The 18,633-nt window shown below is 41.9% G+C and overlaps 1 protein-coding gene across 8 annotated transcripts in view; it reads right to left on the bottom strand.

The window, feature by feature from the left end:
- Nucleotides 1-18,633, bottom strand: part of LOC149316715 (myomegalin-like) — a 149,519-nt gene that overhangs the window by 13,733 nt on the left and 117,153 nt on the right. For 5 of the 8 annotated variants that reach the window (XM_089516093.1, XM_089516094.1, XM_089516091.1 and 2 more), the window contains 7 exons: nucleotides 16,205-16,256; nucleotides 15,250-15,491; nucleotides 12,657-12,797; nucleotides 8,935-9,129; nucleotides 6,082-6,354; nucleotides 5,637-5,768; nucleotides 3,469-3,634 (listed from right to left, as the gene is read on the bottom strand). In XM_089516093.1, the coding sequence (XP_089372219.1) occupies nucleotides 3,469-3,634; nucleotides 5,637-5,768; nucleotides 6,082-6,354; nucleotides 8,935-9,129; nucleotides 12,657-12,797; nucleotides 15,250-15,491; nucleotides 16,205-16,256 (1,201 nt within the window). The remainder of the gene's footprint in view (nucleotides 1-3,468; nucleotides 3,635-5,636; nucleotides 5,769-6,081; nucleotides 6,355-8,934; nucleotides 9,130-12,656; nucleotides 12,798-15,249; nucleotides 15,492-16,204; nucleotides 16,257-18,633) is intronic. The other 3 variants (XM_089516092.1, XM_089516095.1, XM_089516096.1) reach the window with 3 other exon arrangements.

Raw genomic sequence — 18,633 nt, 5'->3', positions numbered from 1 at the left:
ACCAAATGGTGGTATATATACTCCATATCCCAGGGCAATAATCTTGGAATGAATGGATGAACTCACTGCTCATTGGTTTTGTAGAAGAGAAGAATGGTTGGGAGATGGAGTAAACGTTCAGACAATTGGCTTGATTATCTCAGACAATGGGAATCTTTTACTTTTAGAGAAGTGTCCTTTGTCTGTGTATGCACAGCCTTTTCCTTTGGCCAGAAACCCATCATGGCCCTCCATAGACAAAAGGAAATATGTTGATGCCTTTGCTGTTTTGAGGTGATTATGTTTTTCAGTGATTATGAGGCCCAGGGACAAGAGCCTCATACCTCTGAAGTCACAGAAGTGACCTAGGAGGGTTTTATGGAAGAAAGAGCTACTGTCAATTCCCAGAGGAAGAGATGTATAGTGGTAGTAGGTGATTCCCTGTTGTCCAGAACAGAAGCAGTAGTTTTAGCCAAAGAAAGTTGGGAGATTTGGGAGGCTCCACACCAAGTATACCAGTGTTACTTTAAATGTTCTGTAAATTAGCTTTTCTGGGCTACCTTTAGGATCATTACCATCTGTGTATGCCAGTAACAGCTGAGGAGAACTCAAGGTTTAGGTGAATTAAGATGGTTTTATTTAGAAAAATGCAGAGTGAAATCACAAACACACAATAGCAATTCACACAGGCCCAAAATTTAGAGCTAACCGAAATGGAAATATGGAAACTGGATAGTGGAGGGATTTTTCAGGAGGGCAATATTTACTGGTCTGAAGAGTAGACCACAGAAAGTGGGAGTAGCTTAAACTGAGGTCTAAAGGTGACACAGCTCATACACAAAACACAGCATAGGACAATTGTATGCATACCGTGAGCACAAGAGGATAGGTTTTTGAGGCAACTATTTACAGCTGAAAACTAGCCTCTGGGGATGTACTATCTTATAATGTAACAAATACTTGATGTTCTTTCCCAAGAAGTGACAATAGGATTCTGGACTGGTTGAGGATTTTAACTTTAGAGTGATAACAGTGATTGGATCAGGGCAACCCCAGTGAATGGACAGGGAGGTTGACAGGAAGCACAGCAGGGGGCAAGCAGAGAGAACTGGGTTACTACTTCAGTGCAATGAGGCCTCCTTGGTCTCTTGGTGCAAGAGGAAATGCAGAGGACTTGGGGGAAGGAAGGGGGCAATTAGTACACCCATTTAGCTTTGATTGTATTATTACCTGGCTCCTCCACATGTTCTAAGGTCATTGCATTTTTTTCTCCTGGAAACCTCATGTAGTGTTCCAAAAGGTCATTAAGAATATGCTGGCTCCATATATAAAATATGAAAATATGGGGACCCCAAATATTGCATGGGGCATGCAGGTTGTGCTAATAGCCTGATAAGATGTCTTGAGACCTATGCTTTCTCCCAGACGTGAAGATCCATGATGTAATAAAAAAGCTAAGAAAGCTCATCAAGCCCATTGCCCATTAATCCACTTTGTAACAAATGATACTGCAAAATGTAGCTTTCAACATACTGCAACATATTGCATAGGTGATTATTTCATCACTCCTTCCTGTAGAAGGATGTAGCGCAAGAACAAAGAGAAGAATATTAGAAGTGAACAATTCGCTCTGCAGATGGTGCCAATAATAACAACAACAACAACAACAACAACACCTGGGTTCTGGGACCATGGCCTGTACTTTCATGATAGACTTTTAGTTGCACCTCACAGCTGTTGGAAATAATACATTTGCTAGAAGTCCTGCAAATTGTATTTGGAGGGCTTTCAACTGAATTACATGGGGAACAGAGACAGTATAAAGTACTGGGAACAATAGCCTCAGTGATAAAAGGAGATTTGGGGCAATACTACAAGAACCTACACATAAGCAGCAGAAAACAAGGAATCAGCTATAGAGAATGACTCAGAATCTTACTTGTTTCTACACTAATGCACAGAGCATGGGAAATAAATGAGATGAAATTGAAGTCTTAACACAGGAAGGCAAATACGATTTAATAGGCATTACTAAAACATGATGGGATGGGTCTCATGGAATGCAGTGATGGAAATTGCAAAGAAATATACCAAATAGGAAAGGAGGAAGATAGCATTATATGTTCAGGATTTACACACCTGTGAGAGATCCATGACTTAGAAGGGAACAGGCTGAGACCACTTGGATAAAAATTAAAGGGAGAGAAACAACAGTGACATCATTGTGGGTGTCTACTATAGACCCCCCACCCCCAGCCAGACTGAAGATTTGAAAGATGTCTTCTGAAAACAAATGATTAAATATTAAAAAAGGAGAGACAGTAATAATTGAAGACTTCTGCCCCTTTGATAATCACTAGCCTTGCAGGCAATTTCATTGAACAAAAGGTAGTGGAATCAATAAGAGGTTCATTTTTCTTGGATCTGATCCTAACCAACAGAGATATTTTCAGTGGGGTGGAAAATAATGGGATCTTTGGGTGGCAGTGACCGTGCATTCTGAACCTCAAGAAAGCAGAACTCACAGGTCTGTGGCAAACATCTATAGTTTCTCAGTAAAGCTTTTCTGAGTAACACTGAAAGACTGGATTTCTGAATTAAAAGATTCCTGTACATGACAAAAAGTACATGCAAAAAGGATCTAGGGCTCTTAGTATATCACAAGGTAAACATGAGTCAACAGTGTGTTGCAGCAGCCAAAAACAAAACAAAACAAAAACCAATGCACGGGCTGCATCAACAGGCGTATAGCATTTAGATTGCTTTGGCCAGATCTCACTTAGAATAATGATGATAATAATAATAATAATAATAATAATAATAATAATAATTTATATTCTGCTTAATCTCAAGGAATCCGAGCGGATTACAACAGTAAAAATAGCAAAATACTGTGTCCAGTTCTAATCACCACAGTTCAAGAAGATATTGACAAGCTGGAATGTGTCCAGAGGAGCGCAACCAGGTAGTCAAACATCTGGAAACCCAGCCATATGAAGAACAACTTAAGGAGCTTATAAAAAAGTTTGAGAAGTGAAACAATAGTGGTCTTTAAATACCTGAAGGGATGTCCTACGGAAGTTGGCACCAGTTTGCTTTCTGCGGCACCAGAGACTAGAACATGAACCAATGGATTCAAATTAAAAGAAAAGAGATTCTACATAAACATTAAGAACTTTTTTTAGTGTAATTGCTGTTCCACGGTGGAACAAACTGCCTTGTAGGGTGTGGACTATCCTTCTTTGGAAATTTTTAAAGAGAGACTGGATGCCCATCTGTCAGGAGTGCTTTGACTGTGTGTCCTCCTTCAACCACTGGCCAACCTCACAAAACCTTTTCCTCAACCACTGATGCGCTAAAGATTCTATCTCAAGGCCCCAAACCAACTTGCATTTCCACATGAGAACAAAAAGATGTTTAGTCTCTATCACCCTTTTTTCCTTACTATTCCTTTCAGCAGTTTCCTGCAGGCAAATCTGTCTGGCTCACCTGGAGTTGTTCATCTGCGAAGCCAGGAACTCCTTCTGGAGTTGCATGAAGTCTTGCTGTTTGCCTCGGATCTCTTCCTGCAACCTCTGCTGGTCAATTCTCTGCTGTTCCAATGCAGCTTTGCCATCATGCACTTTTGAATGTGATGCCTGCAGGCGCTCTAGTTCTAGGGAAAACGTTGAGAGAGATTTGTCAAAAATGGTCTTGTACATTTGTTAAAGAGCCTTTTACCAACTGCTCCACTTATCTCTTTGATAAAACCATCTGAGAAGCCTATTTATACTTATAGCTGAGCCACTATAACTAACTAGGAATGTATGTAGAGATCTTGTAGCACCTTTGAGACTAACTGAAAGAAAGAAGTTGGTAGCATGAGCTTTTGTAGACTTCAGTCTACTTCCTCAGGAAGTCTACAAAAGCTCATGCTGTCAACTTCTTTCAGTTAGTCTCAAATGTGCTACAAGAGCTCTCTACATACTGATTCTACAGGCTTACATGGCTATATCTTTGAATTCTAACTAAGAATGTGGTAGAAGTCTGGGAACTTCAGAACCCACCACTCAAAACAAGACTCTGGGGAAGACCTGTAGGCCTATCCAAAAATAGCTGCAGGAGAAAAAAGATGGAAAATCACCTTGATGCAACAAAACAGAGGGCTTACCACCAAACTGTTCTGAATTTGTGAAGTTCTTTGGATTGTGAAGAGCACTGCAACTGCTGTCCCAGGAGGGGAATGGCAAAAAGCCTGGTGCCCTCTCACCTCTATTTCTTTTTTCTTACCTCAGACCCAGAGACTGAAAATTCAGGCTGTGGTTTTCCTGCAGGACTACCAAAGTCCTGTGGAGGAGCCTCTAGCTTTTAGTAGAGATGTAGAGTAGCTAGAACACCTCAGGGAAGAACATTTCCAGGGGATTGTCTACCTGTGGCACAGTCTGCAGCTAGGTCCCCCTCTTATTAACAGCTATTTTGGCCTGGTAAAATCTACTTGGCCTGCTCCCTGTCCCAGCACACAAATTCAGCTCTGGGCCAATGTCAAGAGAACCTAAGGCAGCAGAGAAGCATGAGGCAGAGGCGGCAGTGAGGAGAGCACAGCTGAGGATGGAGTGGGAGATGGAGCCACCCTAATCCTTGGCTGCAACTGGCTCTCTGCCGCCACTGTCTTGGATTCTCTTGGCCAAGGTAGAGAGAGCCCAAGGCAGCAGAGAAGCATGAATGGTAGTAGGAGAATAGAATCACCAAACTGGAAGAGACCCTAAGGGCCATCCAGTCCAACCACCTGTCATGCAAGAATACACAATCAAAGCACTCCTGATGGATGGCTGCTGTGAGCTGGCAGCCAGCTGAGAAGGAAAAAGAGGTGATGGTGGCATGAACAAGAGTCCGTGACCATCATTGCTCCTGCCCTTGGCATCCTCTTTCCTGGTGGCCAGCAGCCCTGCTAGACCCCGGATAGGCTGCCAAGTTGCAATAGTACCCCATCTTATCAGGGGTCAGAGATGCCTTGTCTTGTCTTGGGACAGATGGTGAACAACTATCCTACCCCACTCTGAAGTGTCACCCCAGGCAATCCACACACCTCCAGAAATGCCCCTGTGGAAGGCCTTCTCTTATGTCTTCATTCAAAGGGCCTCTGATGGCAGTCAGTCTTAGTTCATAGAATCATAGAGTTGGAAGATACCACAAGAGCCATCCAGTCCAACCCCCTGCATGTAGGAACTCACAAAGCATCCCTGACAGATGGCCATCCAGCCTCTGCTTAAAGAACTCCAAAGGAGAAGCTTTCTGGTGGGCCTTCAGGCACTACTTCCTGATTTCGGTTGTGCATGTAGGCCCCAATGGCCCTTTGCCTTTTTCTTACAAGATTAAAACTGTGTCTCCACAATTATCTTAATGTGGAATCAAAATGGAATGTGAATATATTTGTTCTTCCAGCAATATGCTTCCCAGCTGCTAGGATCCTCCTATAATTTTTACTTATTTGTGAGTCTGTGGAATGCAAAGCCCTATGTAAATCTACTGCTTCTACTTTCAACTCTTTTTCCTTCTTCTTCTAGACCTACTGTATGCTAGGGGTTGCTGATGGATGTGAAACTAGATATCGGTGATCTGTTGCACTACCATATGTAGTGTCCCCCACCATGAGGAAGTGATGAAGATTGTTCTTGTACCATTAGTTTTTACCACTGAGGCTAGGCGTGCCTCCAGTTGTTCTCGCAGGTGGTCATTGGTGCAAATGGACTCCTCTAGGCGTTGGCGGAGCATTCGGATCTCAGACAGATGTTCCTCTAGCAAATCAGCACCTGTATCCTCCAGCAAATCAACATCCAGAAGGGAAGGTGTGTGTGGACACAAGAGAAAGGAGAATCAGGGAAAGGGGATTGGCTTGGATATAAAAAGGCCCATGAGGGGACAAAATATGTGGCAAAACCACCTCTATCCCCCCTAAAAAGTGGGGTGGCATTTCCAAAAGGTAAAGGGGCTCTGCAGCCCATGAGACTTGTGTTTTAAGTATTTAAATTAATTTACTACGTTACAGAATTTGCTCACAGGGTAGCATCATTTGCAAAACCCCACAATTCATTCACAAAAAGGGATAGGATGACAGTTTTTTACCTGAGAGCTTCTGGCTAAAAAAGGCTGACGAACATGATGGTACGGATCCAGAGACAGGTTTCCCCTGCGTCTGTGTGAAGGGAGGTATATACCAAGGAGGGTTGTTCTCCCCAATGTGCCCTCCAGATATCTTGTTCCACTCAGGAGAGTTTTGCATGGGAACAGGATAGCAGTGTTGGAGGCAGTCTTTGGAGTGGTCAGCAGAGCTGCTTGTAGAAAAAAGGCCAGCCAGTGCCCCTGGCTTTACTGGTGATGGTGCAGGGACCTTTACACCTATACAGAGAGGAAAGAGAGAGGTCAGGAGGGAGGAGGATTAGATCCTGTACCATCTCCTAGAGAAGCACTAACAGAAGCTTCCCCTTTGCCCCCTGAAAGCAGGGGACATGGCACTGCAACGGTCATGCAGCAGGACATCTAGGAGCAAAAGAGCGGGCTGCTATACTTCTTTCCCACTTATTTTTTTCCTCATATTGGGAAGAGGAAGGCTACAAAATGTTGGAGCTGTAGTCTAGAAATACATGTTGTCAAAGATCTGGTCTTTCCTCCAAGGGCTCCACAATGACCATGGAAAAAAGAAAATCACCCTTCACTGGAAGTGAGCTAGCTACCTATCAACCAGGTAGCACCAAATGTCCCTGGGGATGAATCACCTCCTTTTGGGCTACTGGATAGCCTGAAGCTCCTGGCAGAACTGGTGGCCAACTATCCACTCCTCAGGCCTAAGATGCCTCAAGACATTCTGGGCTGGTTGAACCTTTATCACAGTTAAAGCAGTGTGGTGGTGGTGGGACAGACTGAAGAAACCCTGGTTCCAGTTCAAATAGGATGTAGGTCAATGTTAAGGTGACCACACACATTCAGGTTAAGGTATCTTACACATTTATGTGAGAATAAGAGGGGAGGGAATATTCAAAAACACTGCTCTGAACACAAAGAAGAAATAAACAAATGATAGATGCTAACCTTGGTGCCAAGTAAGAGAGTGAGTGTTGGATGAAGATCAGGGAGTCCAAAGCATAAGCTCCCATACAGCCATGAAACAAACTGTTTGACCTTGGGCCAGTCACTATCTACCTGAAATGTGTGTGTGTGTGTGTACAGAGTCATACAAAACCACTTGTACAAAATTTCCTTGGAAGAAGGTCAGGAAAATATAACAAAAGGAAATGTAAGCCTACAGCCAGAAATATTTTTGGCAAAGGAACAAGGAAAGGAAGGCTTTGCAGGTATAATTCAACACTGTTCCATTCAGTTTGTAGCAAAAGCAATAACAGGCAGCATTGCTTGCCATTATCTCCATAGGATGGCAGATAATCCTGTACTGCAGAGCTGCAAAGCAACCTCCCTCCTTCCAAACTGGTTGGTAGCTCTTCAAAAGGCTTTCATCTGATTTTCTTCTCAGCCATTTCTCAGGGGTCTTTCCTAAACTTTTTGCTCTCCCACAGTTGAGTTCCCTTTTCACCTCTTAATGTATTCCAACCAGGTATAAATATATAATTTCTAGGTCTCCCAAGGCTCAAATCCTGAAATACGGACATGGAGTCTTTATGCTAAATAATGGTTCCTCTAATTTCAGGGGATGTGCCCTTATTAAATGGGTTGGAGTCCAGTGGCAGCTGGTGAGAGCAGAGGATGGCACCTGACGGGTGACAAGATGAGCTCAACTTGCCTTATAGTGAGAAGTGGAGTCAAATAGACTAGTATTCATATTAAACCAACAAGAAAATAGCCTACCCCTCTTGGTTCTCCTTGCACTAGAGATGTTAATGTAGTAGTAGCAATCCTTAAATTTTTTAAACTCTGTGCACACTTTTATCCCGTTTTTGTCATCATGCATAAATTTTATATTCTGTTTGGGCTCTCTCACTTCCACAGGATCCTTTGTATAACCAGATGCCTTTCTAGCCCCTCATTTTCTCTTACTGGAAAAAGTTGCTTGCATGTGTTGAAAAGGCTATGTGCATCAATACAGTGACTTGCATTTCAGCTGTGAAGACGACTGGCACAGAACCCAGTTAGAACAAAAGCCTTCTAGTCCTTTCCCTGATGTACTGCAAGGTCCTTAATTCCCCTAACCAACTTGCCTAATCCACAAAGAGAAAACTGGCAGAGGAAAGCAGATGCAGAATAAACAGCTCAAAGCAACTCTCACAAGAGAGTATACCTTTAATATTATCCATTCCTAACACTGTGATAGTGTCGCCTTAGGGCAGGCCTGCACAACTTGGCAGTAGGTAGGGGCCAAAATTAAAATAGTCTAAACTTCTTCAGGCCGCAGATAGGTTTTTAGTGGCTCACTTTCCAAGTAAACTATTTTAATCAATTAATTAATGCTTAATAATAATTATTAATATGATTAATATTAATTCTGTCCTCCTCCTCCTCCTCCGCCTGGCCCTCTCCTCAGGAGAAAGCTGCACGGCAGAGGAGTGTTGCAGGGTGGGCATTTGCCCGTCCTCTTTCACAGCCTGTCTATTCCCCTGGGAGAAAGCCAAGCTCCAGAAGGCTTGGGGGCAAGCTTGAGGAGCCTTACTAGAGAGGCTGGCTGGCCATTAGTAGCCAGCTATGACACCACCACACAGGAAGACTTTCAAACTCCTCATGGGCCACCAGAAATCCTTTGGAGAGCTGCTTGTAGCCCCCTGGGCTGTATGTTGTGTAGGCCTGCCTTAGAGTCACCATAAATCGGAAATGACTTGAAAGCACTCAACAACAATAACCTCTCTAAGCTGGGAAACTGTTAGCTCCATTGTTCCACCTAGTGATGAAATGAGGTCAAGACAAATTATGCTTCATCAAGCCATGCAAGGTCACATGCTGAAGGGTAGGGGGCATCGAGGCCAAAGTGCTCACTTTCTCCCAGCTGCTTCTGCAGCATCTGCAACTCCTGCTGTGCCTCGGCCAAAGAGAAGACCGGTGTTCTGCAGCAGCCAAGGAGTGGAGCAGGAGGAGGAGGAGGCCCCAGGGGCATGAAGGAGCAGCAGGCCTCTGAGTCAAGTGGAAACCAAGGGAAACTAGTTGGCTTACACAAGGAATCAGGATGGAATCCTAGGCAGAGAAGAGAGATGAGAGACAGCAGGTTAAGTCAGTGACTCTCAGATGAGACCTGGTTTGCTAACAGCACATATAAGATCAAATCATTTTAGCATATTTTAAGATGAACATGATCTGGTAGTGCGACACAGTTAAAAAGCTAATGTGATTGTAGGCTTATTTAACAGAAGCACAGTTCAAGAGAAGTGATAGTTCCACTCTAATTCTGCACTGATCAAGGCACATCTGGAGTACTCTGCCCAGTTCTGGTAACTCTGTGTCAAAGATTTAGCCATGTCGTCTGGAAATCAGTATGCACAGGGATCTTGAAGCACCTTTCAAGCTAAGTGAGTGAAAGAAGTTAGCAGCATAAGCCTTCATTAGTAGACCTAAGTGTACTTTGCGTACTGTGTAAGAAGGACATTGATTAAGTAGAGCATGTTCAAAAAAAGACAATCAGCATGTTGGGAAGTCTGGAAACCAAGCTGTATGAGGAATGACTGAAAGAACAGGGCATGCTCAGGCTAATGAAGAAGAGATTAAGAGCTTTCTGCAAAATATCTGTAGGAGTTTTCAAGATAAAGATGGAGCAGACTTCTTGCTCCAAGAGACAGAATTATAGAACCTGTAGGAATGCAAATTCCGGTGAGGCATTAGGCAAAAACAGACCTTGAAAATAACATTTTAAAAATAATGTGTCATGTCAATTCATATAAAAATTGTTAAATAATAAGTCGGAAATAACTTCACATTTTACTTTTAACTTTGCAAAGCCCATAGTTTGCTTTTCAACATAATGCATTGCAAGTTTTGACTCATTCCCTTTTGATTCATCAAGCCTGGGAGATGTGGCAATGAAATTAGTTCTGATCTGCAGCTCTAGGGCATTTTGTGTAGGAAACTGCTATGAAAAAATAGACTGTTAAAGTTATGCATGGAACCCCCTTTCCAGTCTACAAAATGCCTACAGTGTTTTTAAAACAAAAAACAACCCCCATGTAATGAATTACTACTATTAACTACTAACAACAATGAATTTATTTTTATGATTAGTTAATTATCATCTGAATGAATGAAATTTCAATTTAACATTTCAAACACTGGAGTAAAAAGCATCCTTACTGTAAGAGCTGCTTGACCATGGAATAGACTGCCTTGTGAGATATATCCTCCTTCACCAGATAGGAAACGTGTGGCCTTTGGGCTATAAACAGCCCAAAGCACCATTCCTAAAATCATCCCCAACCTCCTGACTTCTTCCTCAGCATTTTTAAAAAATGTTATGCCAAGTTTTGGGGGAGAGGGCATTCGTCCCCAAACCATTTGCAAATGCCTCTAAGTGACTACAAATGCAGCAGTTTATTTCTCTCACATATCTCTCAACTGCCTCGCCTGCAAAGAACACCCCAAAAAGTAAAACAAACTAACAACCAAAAACAACCAAAATGGTAGCCTGAAGTGATGTTATGTTATTTCCAGCTCACCAAAGCATAATGGTATGGCCTGTCAGACGGGCGTCGGGCACACTCCACAGTCATCCAACCCTCATTTAAGCAATTAAGCTATTAGCTATCCTTTGGGGAAGCTGGGGCTTGGAAGAGATGACACCAAGTTTACTTCCAACTCTACCATACCATGACGACATTATCAATGCCATTATGATTCCTGTGTGGAATATATTTGCACAAATGTTAGTGGTGAGCAGCACAGTTTTTACATATTTCTGACATTCTGTGATGCAAATTAAGAGGAATAGCTAATACCCCAGAGGACAGGATCAAAATTCACAATGACCTGAATAGACTAGAAAGCTGGGCCAAAGCTAACAAAATGAAATTCAACAGGGAGAAATGTAAGGTATTGCACTTAGGGCGAAAAAATGATGGGGGACACCTGGCTGAACTAGACTACTTGTGAAAGGGATCTAGGAGTCCAAGTAGACCACAAGTTGAACATGAGTCAACAGTGCGATGCAGCAGCTAACAAGGCCAATGCGATTTTAGGCTGCATCAATAGAAGTATAGTGTCTAGATCAAGGAAAGTAATAGTGCCACTATATTCTGCTCTGGTCAGGCCCCACCTGGAACATTGTGTCCAGTTCTGGGCGCCACAATTTAAAAAGGACATTGAGAAACTGGAGCGTGTCCAAAGGAGGGCGACAAAAATGGCGAAGGGTCTGGAAACCAAGCCCTATGAGGAAAGCCTTAGGGGGCTGGGTATGTTTAGCCTGGAGAAAAGAAGGTTAAGAGGTGATATGATAGCCCTGTTTAAATATTTGAAGGGATGTCATATTGAGGAGGGAGCAAGCTTGTTTTCTGCTGCTCCAGAGACTAGGACCCGGAGCAATGGATGCAAGCTGCAGGAAAAGAGATTCCACCTCAACATTAGGAGGAACTTCCTGACAGTAAAGGCTGTTCGACAGTGGAACACACTCTTTCCTCGGAGGGTAGTGGAGTCTCCCTCCTTGGAGGTGTTTAAGCAGAGGCTGGATGGCCATCTGTCACTGGGGATGCTTTGATTTGTATTTCCTGCATGGCAGGAGATTTGACTGGATGGCCCTTGCGGTCTCTTCCAGCTCTATGATTCTATGATTCTAGGGTTCCAGATAGATAGATAGATAGATAGATAGATAGATAGATAGATAGATAGACAGACAGACAGACAGATTGATGGAAAATTATTTCCAGAGGCTATCCAGGGTTTGTTTAATTCAACAAGATTATCCTTCCCCTGACCCCTCCACCTGTACATGTATCCTATGTAAATGGGATTTTGCACATATATATTTGGCAATTCACTAGCAGTGTGTCGTGTAATGGCTGATACAACTAGAAATTAATATCCCATGATGATCTAGCCATCTGACTCTAGCACTGAACCTTTCCATTGCTATGGTAAAGATCTGCTTATGGTACAGATCTACATTCACGAGCTGAAAGTGCAATAACACTGTTGTGGACTAAACAAATCACTGATAGGAGGAAAAACAACATTTACAAAAGGAGTAACATTAAAGGAAGGATTGATCCAGAAAAAGCTGCAGAATGGCAGGTTACACAGCAGATTGGCTTCCTGTTAATATCAAGTGTATAACTTTTACACTGCCAAGTATCAGTGCTCAAGGTGTCTAAAAGTCATAGAGTCAGGCTCACAAGTCTTTCCCTCTAATTACTTTTAAAGGAACAGGCTGTAATTAAATCTACTCTTGCTCTTAAGGCATACAATTCCAGGACAAAAACCAGGGACACCTGAATCACAGGTTGCCAAATGCCAGGGGGATCTCCTCCCACCCAGCTGCTTCAGGCCATTAAACATTATGACTATTTTTCCTGAAACATACTTATCCCTTTGTGCTGACATATCAGTTCCCCACGTTGATCTTCATAACACTGTTCCCAGCAGTAATTAGTATAATTACTTTAATAAAAAGTACAGAATGAAAGAGGGAAAAGTCAACCCTGTAACAGTAGTCTTCTGTAATCCCCCCACGTGCCCCTTGCAATTTTCACCCACAGCCCCATTGACAGTTACATGGCCTATACCTCTGGAAGCCTGGTTGACTGTCATCAAGGCATCCTGGGAAGGTGGCAGTGCAAAGTTCCTCTGGAGGGATTCTGGTGGAGCAGCAGGGGATGTGCAACCCAAGGCTGGGTGAGATGGTTGGGCAGAGGTTTTGCCAAGACCTGGAAGAGGCCACAGAAGAGGGGAAACACTTTGTACACTGGGGATCTAATTGTTATTAATAAGGAACAAGAGGTCCAAGGAACAACTGCATTCCCTTGATAATAAATTTAACTTCTTCATATGGGTGAGGTGAACATGAGCAATGTAAACTAGTGGAGTGAGATGGGGAAGAATGTGAATTATGTCCATATTTTATTTGAGTGCTTATTATATGCCACACCTGCAACACAATTGTGTCCTAATGGTAGATCACTCATGAAAATGGAAAAGTATAAATAGTATATTAATAAGAGAAAGCACTATCAGAACTGGAGATATGAACTGCCTCAATTCAGATTTTACATAACAACTGCATGTTCCCTCTCATCACATGAACAAAGTAGTGGGTAATGATGCACAACTCTCAAACACTTTTACAATAGGCAACAGTTTCTATACATTTTTACAGAGAGGAACAGGCAGCTGTATAGTCTGAGCTTCCTTCCTTCCTTGTCTTCTATGAGAATATGGAGGTAGGTGAACACCTTTATTCTCAGTTCATGGCAACTGGCCAGAATACCCATGTTCTCCCTTCTTAAGTATAACTGTCCTGCAAATGTAAATTGATTTCAGACCTAATGGGGGAACGATCACACTTTTTGTGAAGATGCTGAGAAATTAAATTTATTTATATGCTTATTTCCTGCTGTTTTTACAAAGTAACTAAATTTTTAAGATTAAAAGTACCACGGAAAATATGGAGTTTTGAACTAAGAAGCCCAAGCCAATAAGCTCTCTAGATTCTGTGCTCATGAGGGGTCCTCAGACATACAGATTTGGAATGAGAATACTAATTCACTCTAAGAAAGGTATTTTATTGCCCTTTTTGTATTCTTTATGGCCCTTTGATCCCAATATAGTGCTGTTAGGTGTTATGAATAAGGAATCAACATTATATATGAGAAGTGAGTTGTTTATCCTTCTTTTGTAACAGCACATTTCCAAAGTATAACAAGGTGGAAATAAAAATATCCTACTACAATACAGAGATTATATAAAAAGGTTATTATATAATAAAATGATATAAAAGAGGGATTATATAGAGAGGGTTCCCACTCCCAATGGCAACCAGATATTTAGCTAACTCAAAATTCCCAAGGCTGCTTGGAGTACTTTATTAACTGTAAGATCCCTGTATGTTACTGAATTATTTTGGCATTGAAGCTAACTTTTGTGTTACTGTTTACTATTTTTCATTATTCTGTTTTTTTCCCCCATGGTGCCGATTACTTAATTTATATATTTCATTATTCTGAATTGCATCCCACATAATGAGCACAATGAGCAGCTTCTAAACTGAAACACACATTGGGTTGCTTTTTCCATCCTTTTTAAAACAGGGTTTGAAATCCATGGTTATCTGCATTCTCAGAGGATCGTTCACCATCGATTAGACTAGTTAGAGCTGATAGAGTAGCAGTGCAATGACATCTGGAGGTCCATACATCCCCCACCTTTAGAAGAACCCTAAGCCTCCTATCCTAGGGAGAAGTGAAAGTAAGATTTTCAGCAATACTCTCTCTAATCCTTTCAGATTAAGTTTTAGAAGTCCACATGGAAACACATTTCATTTCTGAAATGCACATTGTCAAGGGACATCTTTAAACTGTCTTGTCATTCCAGTGCTGTACCTTTGAATAGAACTGCATTAACTATGATTCACTGTTTCACCAACAAACATGAGATATATGGACAAGGTACAAGGGCATGTAACAGCTACTCTAGGAGTTCTTGGATGTGGCTGATTATCTAGATCCATTTCATTCTGGTTTCACACCTGGTTATGGGAGAGATATAGCTTTGGTTGCTTTGGTGGATTACCTATGCAGGAAACTGGACAGTGGGAGTATGTCCTTGTTGGTTTTGCTGGACCTCTCAATAGCTTGTATCTTGAGTCACCTCTTTAGGATGGGGCTTGTTGTACAGTGGCTTCATTCTTTCCTGGAGGAGTGCACTCTTGGGGTGGTACTGGGGGATTTATGTTGAACCCCTTGGCCTTTGCCCTGTAGGACTCCTATGCTATTTAACATTTACTTGAAACCACTGTGAGAGATTGTCTGGAGTTTGAGTAGTCAGGTGTCACCAGTATGCTGATGATACTCTGTTCTATTATTCTTTTCCACCCAATTCCAAAGAAGCTGTTCCTGTGCTAAACTTAGGAGAAAGGCATGATAGCAATGTTTGAAATAAATAAATAAATATTTCCAACCTAGCTCAGTAGTCAGATCTTTTAGACAAGCTCACTGTCTTCCACTGAACTGTCTTGCCCCTAGAATAGTATTCTTACTACAAACATGTATTTATGTACATGTATGTATTCATACATATATGTATGTACAGTATTTTTATCCTGCCTCCCAGCAAAAAAGGCTCCCAGAACAGCTCACCTATAATCAATAATTCAGGCTATACCTTTGTCTGATGAAAGGCTGTGGAATTGGTCTCCACTAGTATCTTCCTGATAGGAGCTGTATTCAGTGGCATCATCCATGTCAGAGCAGCCCTCCAGACCATCCGAGAGAAAAGAAGTGCTACTGCCAGAGCGGAATGACTCAGACATAGTGTGGTTACTGGAAGGGGTCACTGAATGCACTTGAATCTTAGCCTGGAGAGTCTTGATTACTTGTTCCTTCTCTTCAAGCTCCTTGCTCAACCTGTCGATGGAGACAAAAAGCTTGAAGACTATGAACGGCATTTGCACAGATACCTCTTCCATTACCCTCAGAGAATACCTCCCTTTCTCCACTTATCTTTATCATTTCAAACAAGCAATAATTTGACAGACACTACAGTGAAAGCTAAGTGAAGGAAATTCATGCCATTGTTGCAAAGGTCTCCATGATAATAAGGACATGAGTTAGCCCCAGTTTGCAATGAGAAGTTCAATATACTGATAGCTGTTGCTACTGAGCCACTGTAAAAAACAGGACTCTGGATGTAGAAACCTATCTATCAAATAATAAACTATATCATGCTGCCAACTGGACATCACACGCTGTGCATGTAATGCACACGCTGTGCAAGTAATGCCAAAATAAGTCTGCATCACATGCTGTTTTACATCACATGCTGTGCAAGTAATGCCAAAATAAGTCTGCAGCTAGCATGGTGTAATGTAATGCTTTTAGTGTTTACATGTAATGCTTTTTTTGGTGTTGAGATAGGACTCGAGACCAGGGTTCAAATCCCCACTTAGCTGTGGAAACCCATTGGATGACTTTGGGCAAGTCACACACTCTCAGCCAAAGCTGAAGGCAACGACAAACCCCCTCTGAACAAATCTTGCCAAGAAAATTCCACAATTCCCCTTCCAGTCACCAGAAATAACTTGACAACATACAGCAACAACAAGATCCACTTTTATTACCGTAAAGCAAGCAATTCATGGCTTGATTTGTCCTCTGTGTTTAAATCATTCCCTGCAAACATAATTTAGAGAAAGAAAGAAACTTAGTTATGCAGTCCTGCCACAATAGAGTATCCTAATCCCATGGTATGCAAATCTCTACTTTCCTATCTCTGTCAGGGAAAGAAAACATGCCTAGCCTGTTTTCTACAAAAGTTGCATTCTCTTACAGGGGCTGCATGTTGGCACCAGATGAACCCAAGCCCAAAGTGGGTACTTTCTTTCTCCCCTTTCTTCTTTCCCACCCAGGCAACTGCCAGGAGAGGGACATGTTTTCCCTGCCAGAGCTCTGAACTGATTTCTTGCTGAGAGTTTTTGAAATGAATTAGAATCTGAGTCAGAAATCAGAAGCAAATGAATCAGAAATCAGAAGCAAAATGTGGGTCCAATAAAGAAAGAAAAAATCAGGGCACTCCAGAGTTTTCAGAATGCTGCCCTGTGGGGCTTATAAGAATTATAAAATAAAGAAATGGAGCTGGAATTAAAAAGGAAAAACTACATGAAAAAGTGGGAGTGTATATGTATACAGAAGAATAGAAGCTGCTGGGAAGTACTGGATATACCAATGGACTAACCCCAAGAATTTCTCCACTGCCATGTCTCCTGGATTAGAATAAATAAATATAAATTAAATACACACTCCTTCAAAAGCCCTCCACTGACAAAGCCTTCAGTACAACTATTAAAGAATACAGAAACTTCTCCTTCAAAAGCCACTGTTTCTGCTTTCCTTTATGTCTCAGAACTTCTGCATGCATATGGCCATGTAAAATTTCTGCTATAGAAGGAAGGCTGTCTTCTCTAAGCCACAAGCCATCTTCTGAGGTGCGCTGATGACTTTAAAAATTATGTTGCATGATGAGATTAGCTACAACAACCATTGCAGCACTTTTTAAAATATCATCTCCTTGCCACCTAGCTATTAAGCATAAAGATTAGCTAACCTGGGTGTCCTGCAATCATTTGAAAATGAAATAAGGTTATACAACATGACACTTAGTATTTGTGTTGTCAGCAAGTTGACTGACTTTTGGTAACCATATGAATAAGAGATTGCCAACTCATGTGGTTAACAACAACCCTGCACAGGTCTTGCAGAGGTCTTGCAGACTCAAAGTCGTAGCTTCTTTGACTAATTCTATCCATTTGGAATTCCATCTTCCCCTTTTCCTATTGCCTTCTACTTTACCAAGCCTTATTCTCTTTTCTTGTAGTGAGTAATTCCTTCTTATGATATGGCCAAAGTTTGACATATCTCTGTTTAGGCAATGAATCATAGAGTTGGAAGAGACCACAAGGGCCATCCAGTCCAACCCCATTCTGCCATGCAGGAACTCACAATTAAACCACCCCCGACAGATGGCCATCCAGCCTCTGCTTAAAGACCTCTAAAGACCTCCGAGGGAGTGTGTTCCACTGTCAAACAGCCCTTACTGTCAGGAAGTTCCTCCTAATGTTGAGGTAGAATCTCTTTTCCTGTAGTTTGTATCCATTGTTTCGGGTCCTATTCTCTGGAGCAGCAGAAAACAAACTTGCTCCATCCTCAATATGACATCCGTTCAAATAGTTAAACAGGGTTATCATATCACCTTTTCTTCTCCAGAATAAACATCCCCAGCTCTCTAAGTTGCTCCTCACATAGGGCAAGTCCTTTCACCATTTTAGTCGCCCTGCTTTGGACACACTCCAGTCAGCATCCTTTTTAAATTGTGATGACCAGAACTGGACATGGTATTCCAGGTGAGGCCAGATCAAACCAGAATAGAGTGGCACTATTACTTCCCTTGATCTAGACCCTATATTTTATTGATGCAGTCTAAAATTGCATTGGCCTTATTAGCTACTGCATCACACTGTTGACTCATGTTCAACTTGTGATCTACTAGGACTCCTTGATCCTTTCCAAACGTATTCTCATTAAGTCAGGCGTCCCCCATCCTATATCTATTCATTTCATTTTTTTGTCCTAAGTGCAGTACCTTACATTTCTCCATACTGAAGTTCATTTTGTTAGCTTTTGCTCAGCTTTCTAATCCATTAAGATCATTTTGAATTTTGATCCTGTCCTCTGGGGTATTAGCTATTCCTCCTAATTTGGTGTCATCTGCAAATTTGATAAGTATGCCCCCAATTCTGTCATCCAAGTCATTGATAAAGATGTTGAATAGCAATAGGTCCAGGACAGAGCCTTGTGGGACCCCACTGGTCACTTCTCTCCAGGATGAAAAGGAGCCGTTGCTGAGCACCTGTTGGGTTTACCCAGTCAACCAACTGGTTGCTAGGGAGAGTACACACCCATTTATTTGCCTTTTTAGCAGTCAATAACATCTGTACAGCTCATCTGTAGCACCAGATTTCACATGAGTTTTTTTTCTTATCAGTTTTCTTCA

This window comes from Sceloporus occidentalis, unplaced genomic scaffold (genome assembly GCF_023333645.1).
Source record: "Sceloporus occidentalis isolate IW3139 unplaced genomic scaffold, rSceOcc1.0.p SCAF_3, whole genome shotgun sequence".
Taxonomy (NCBI): Eukaryota; Metazoa; Chordata; class Lepidosauria; order Squamata; family Phrynosomatidae; genus Sceloporus; species Sceloporus occidentalis.
The sequence above is the reverse complement of the archived record's forward strand: the minus strand, read 5'-3'. Positions and strand labels throughout refer to the sequence as shown.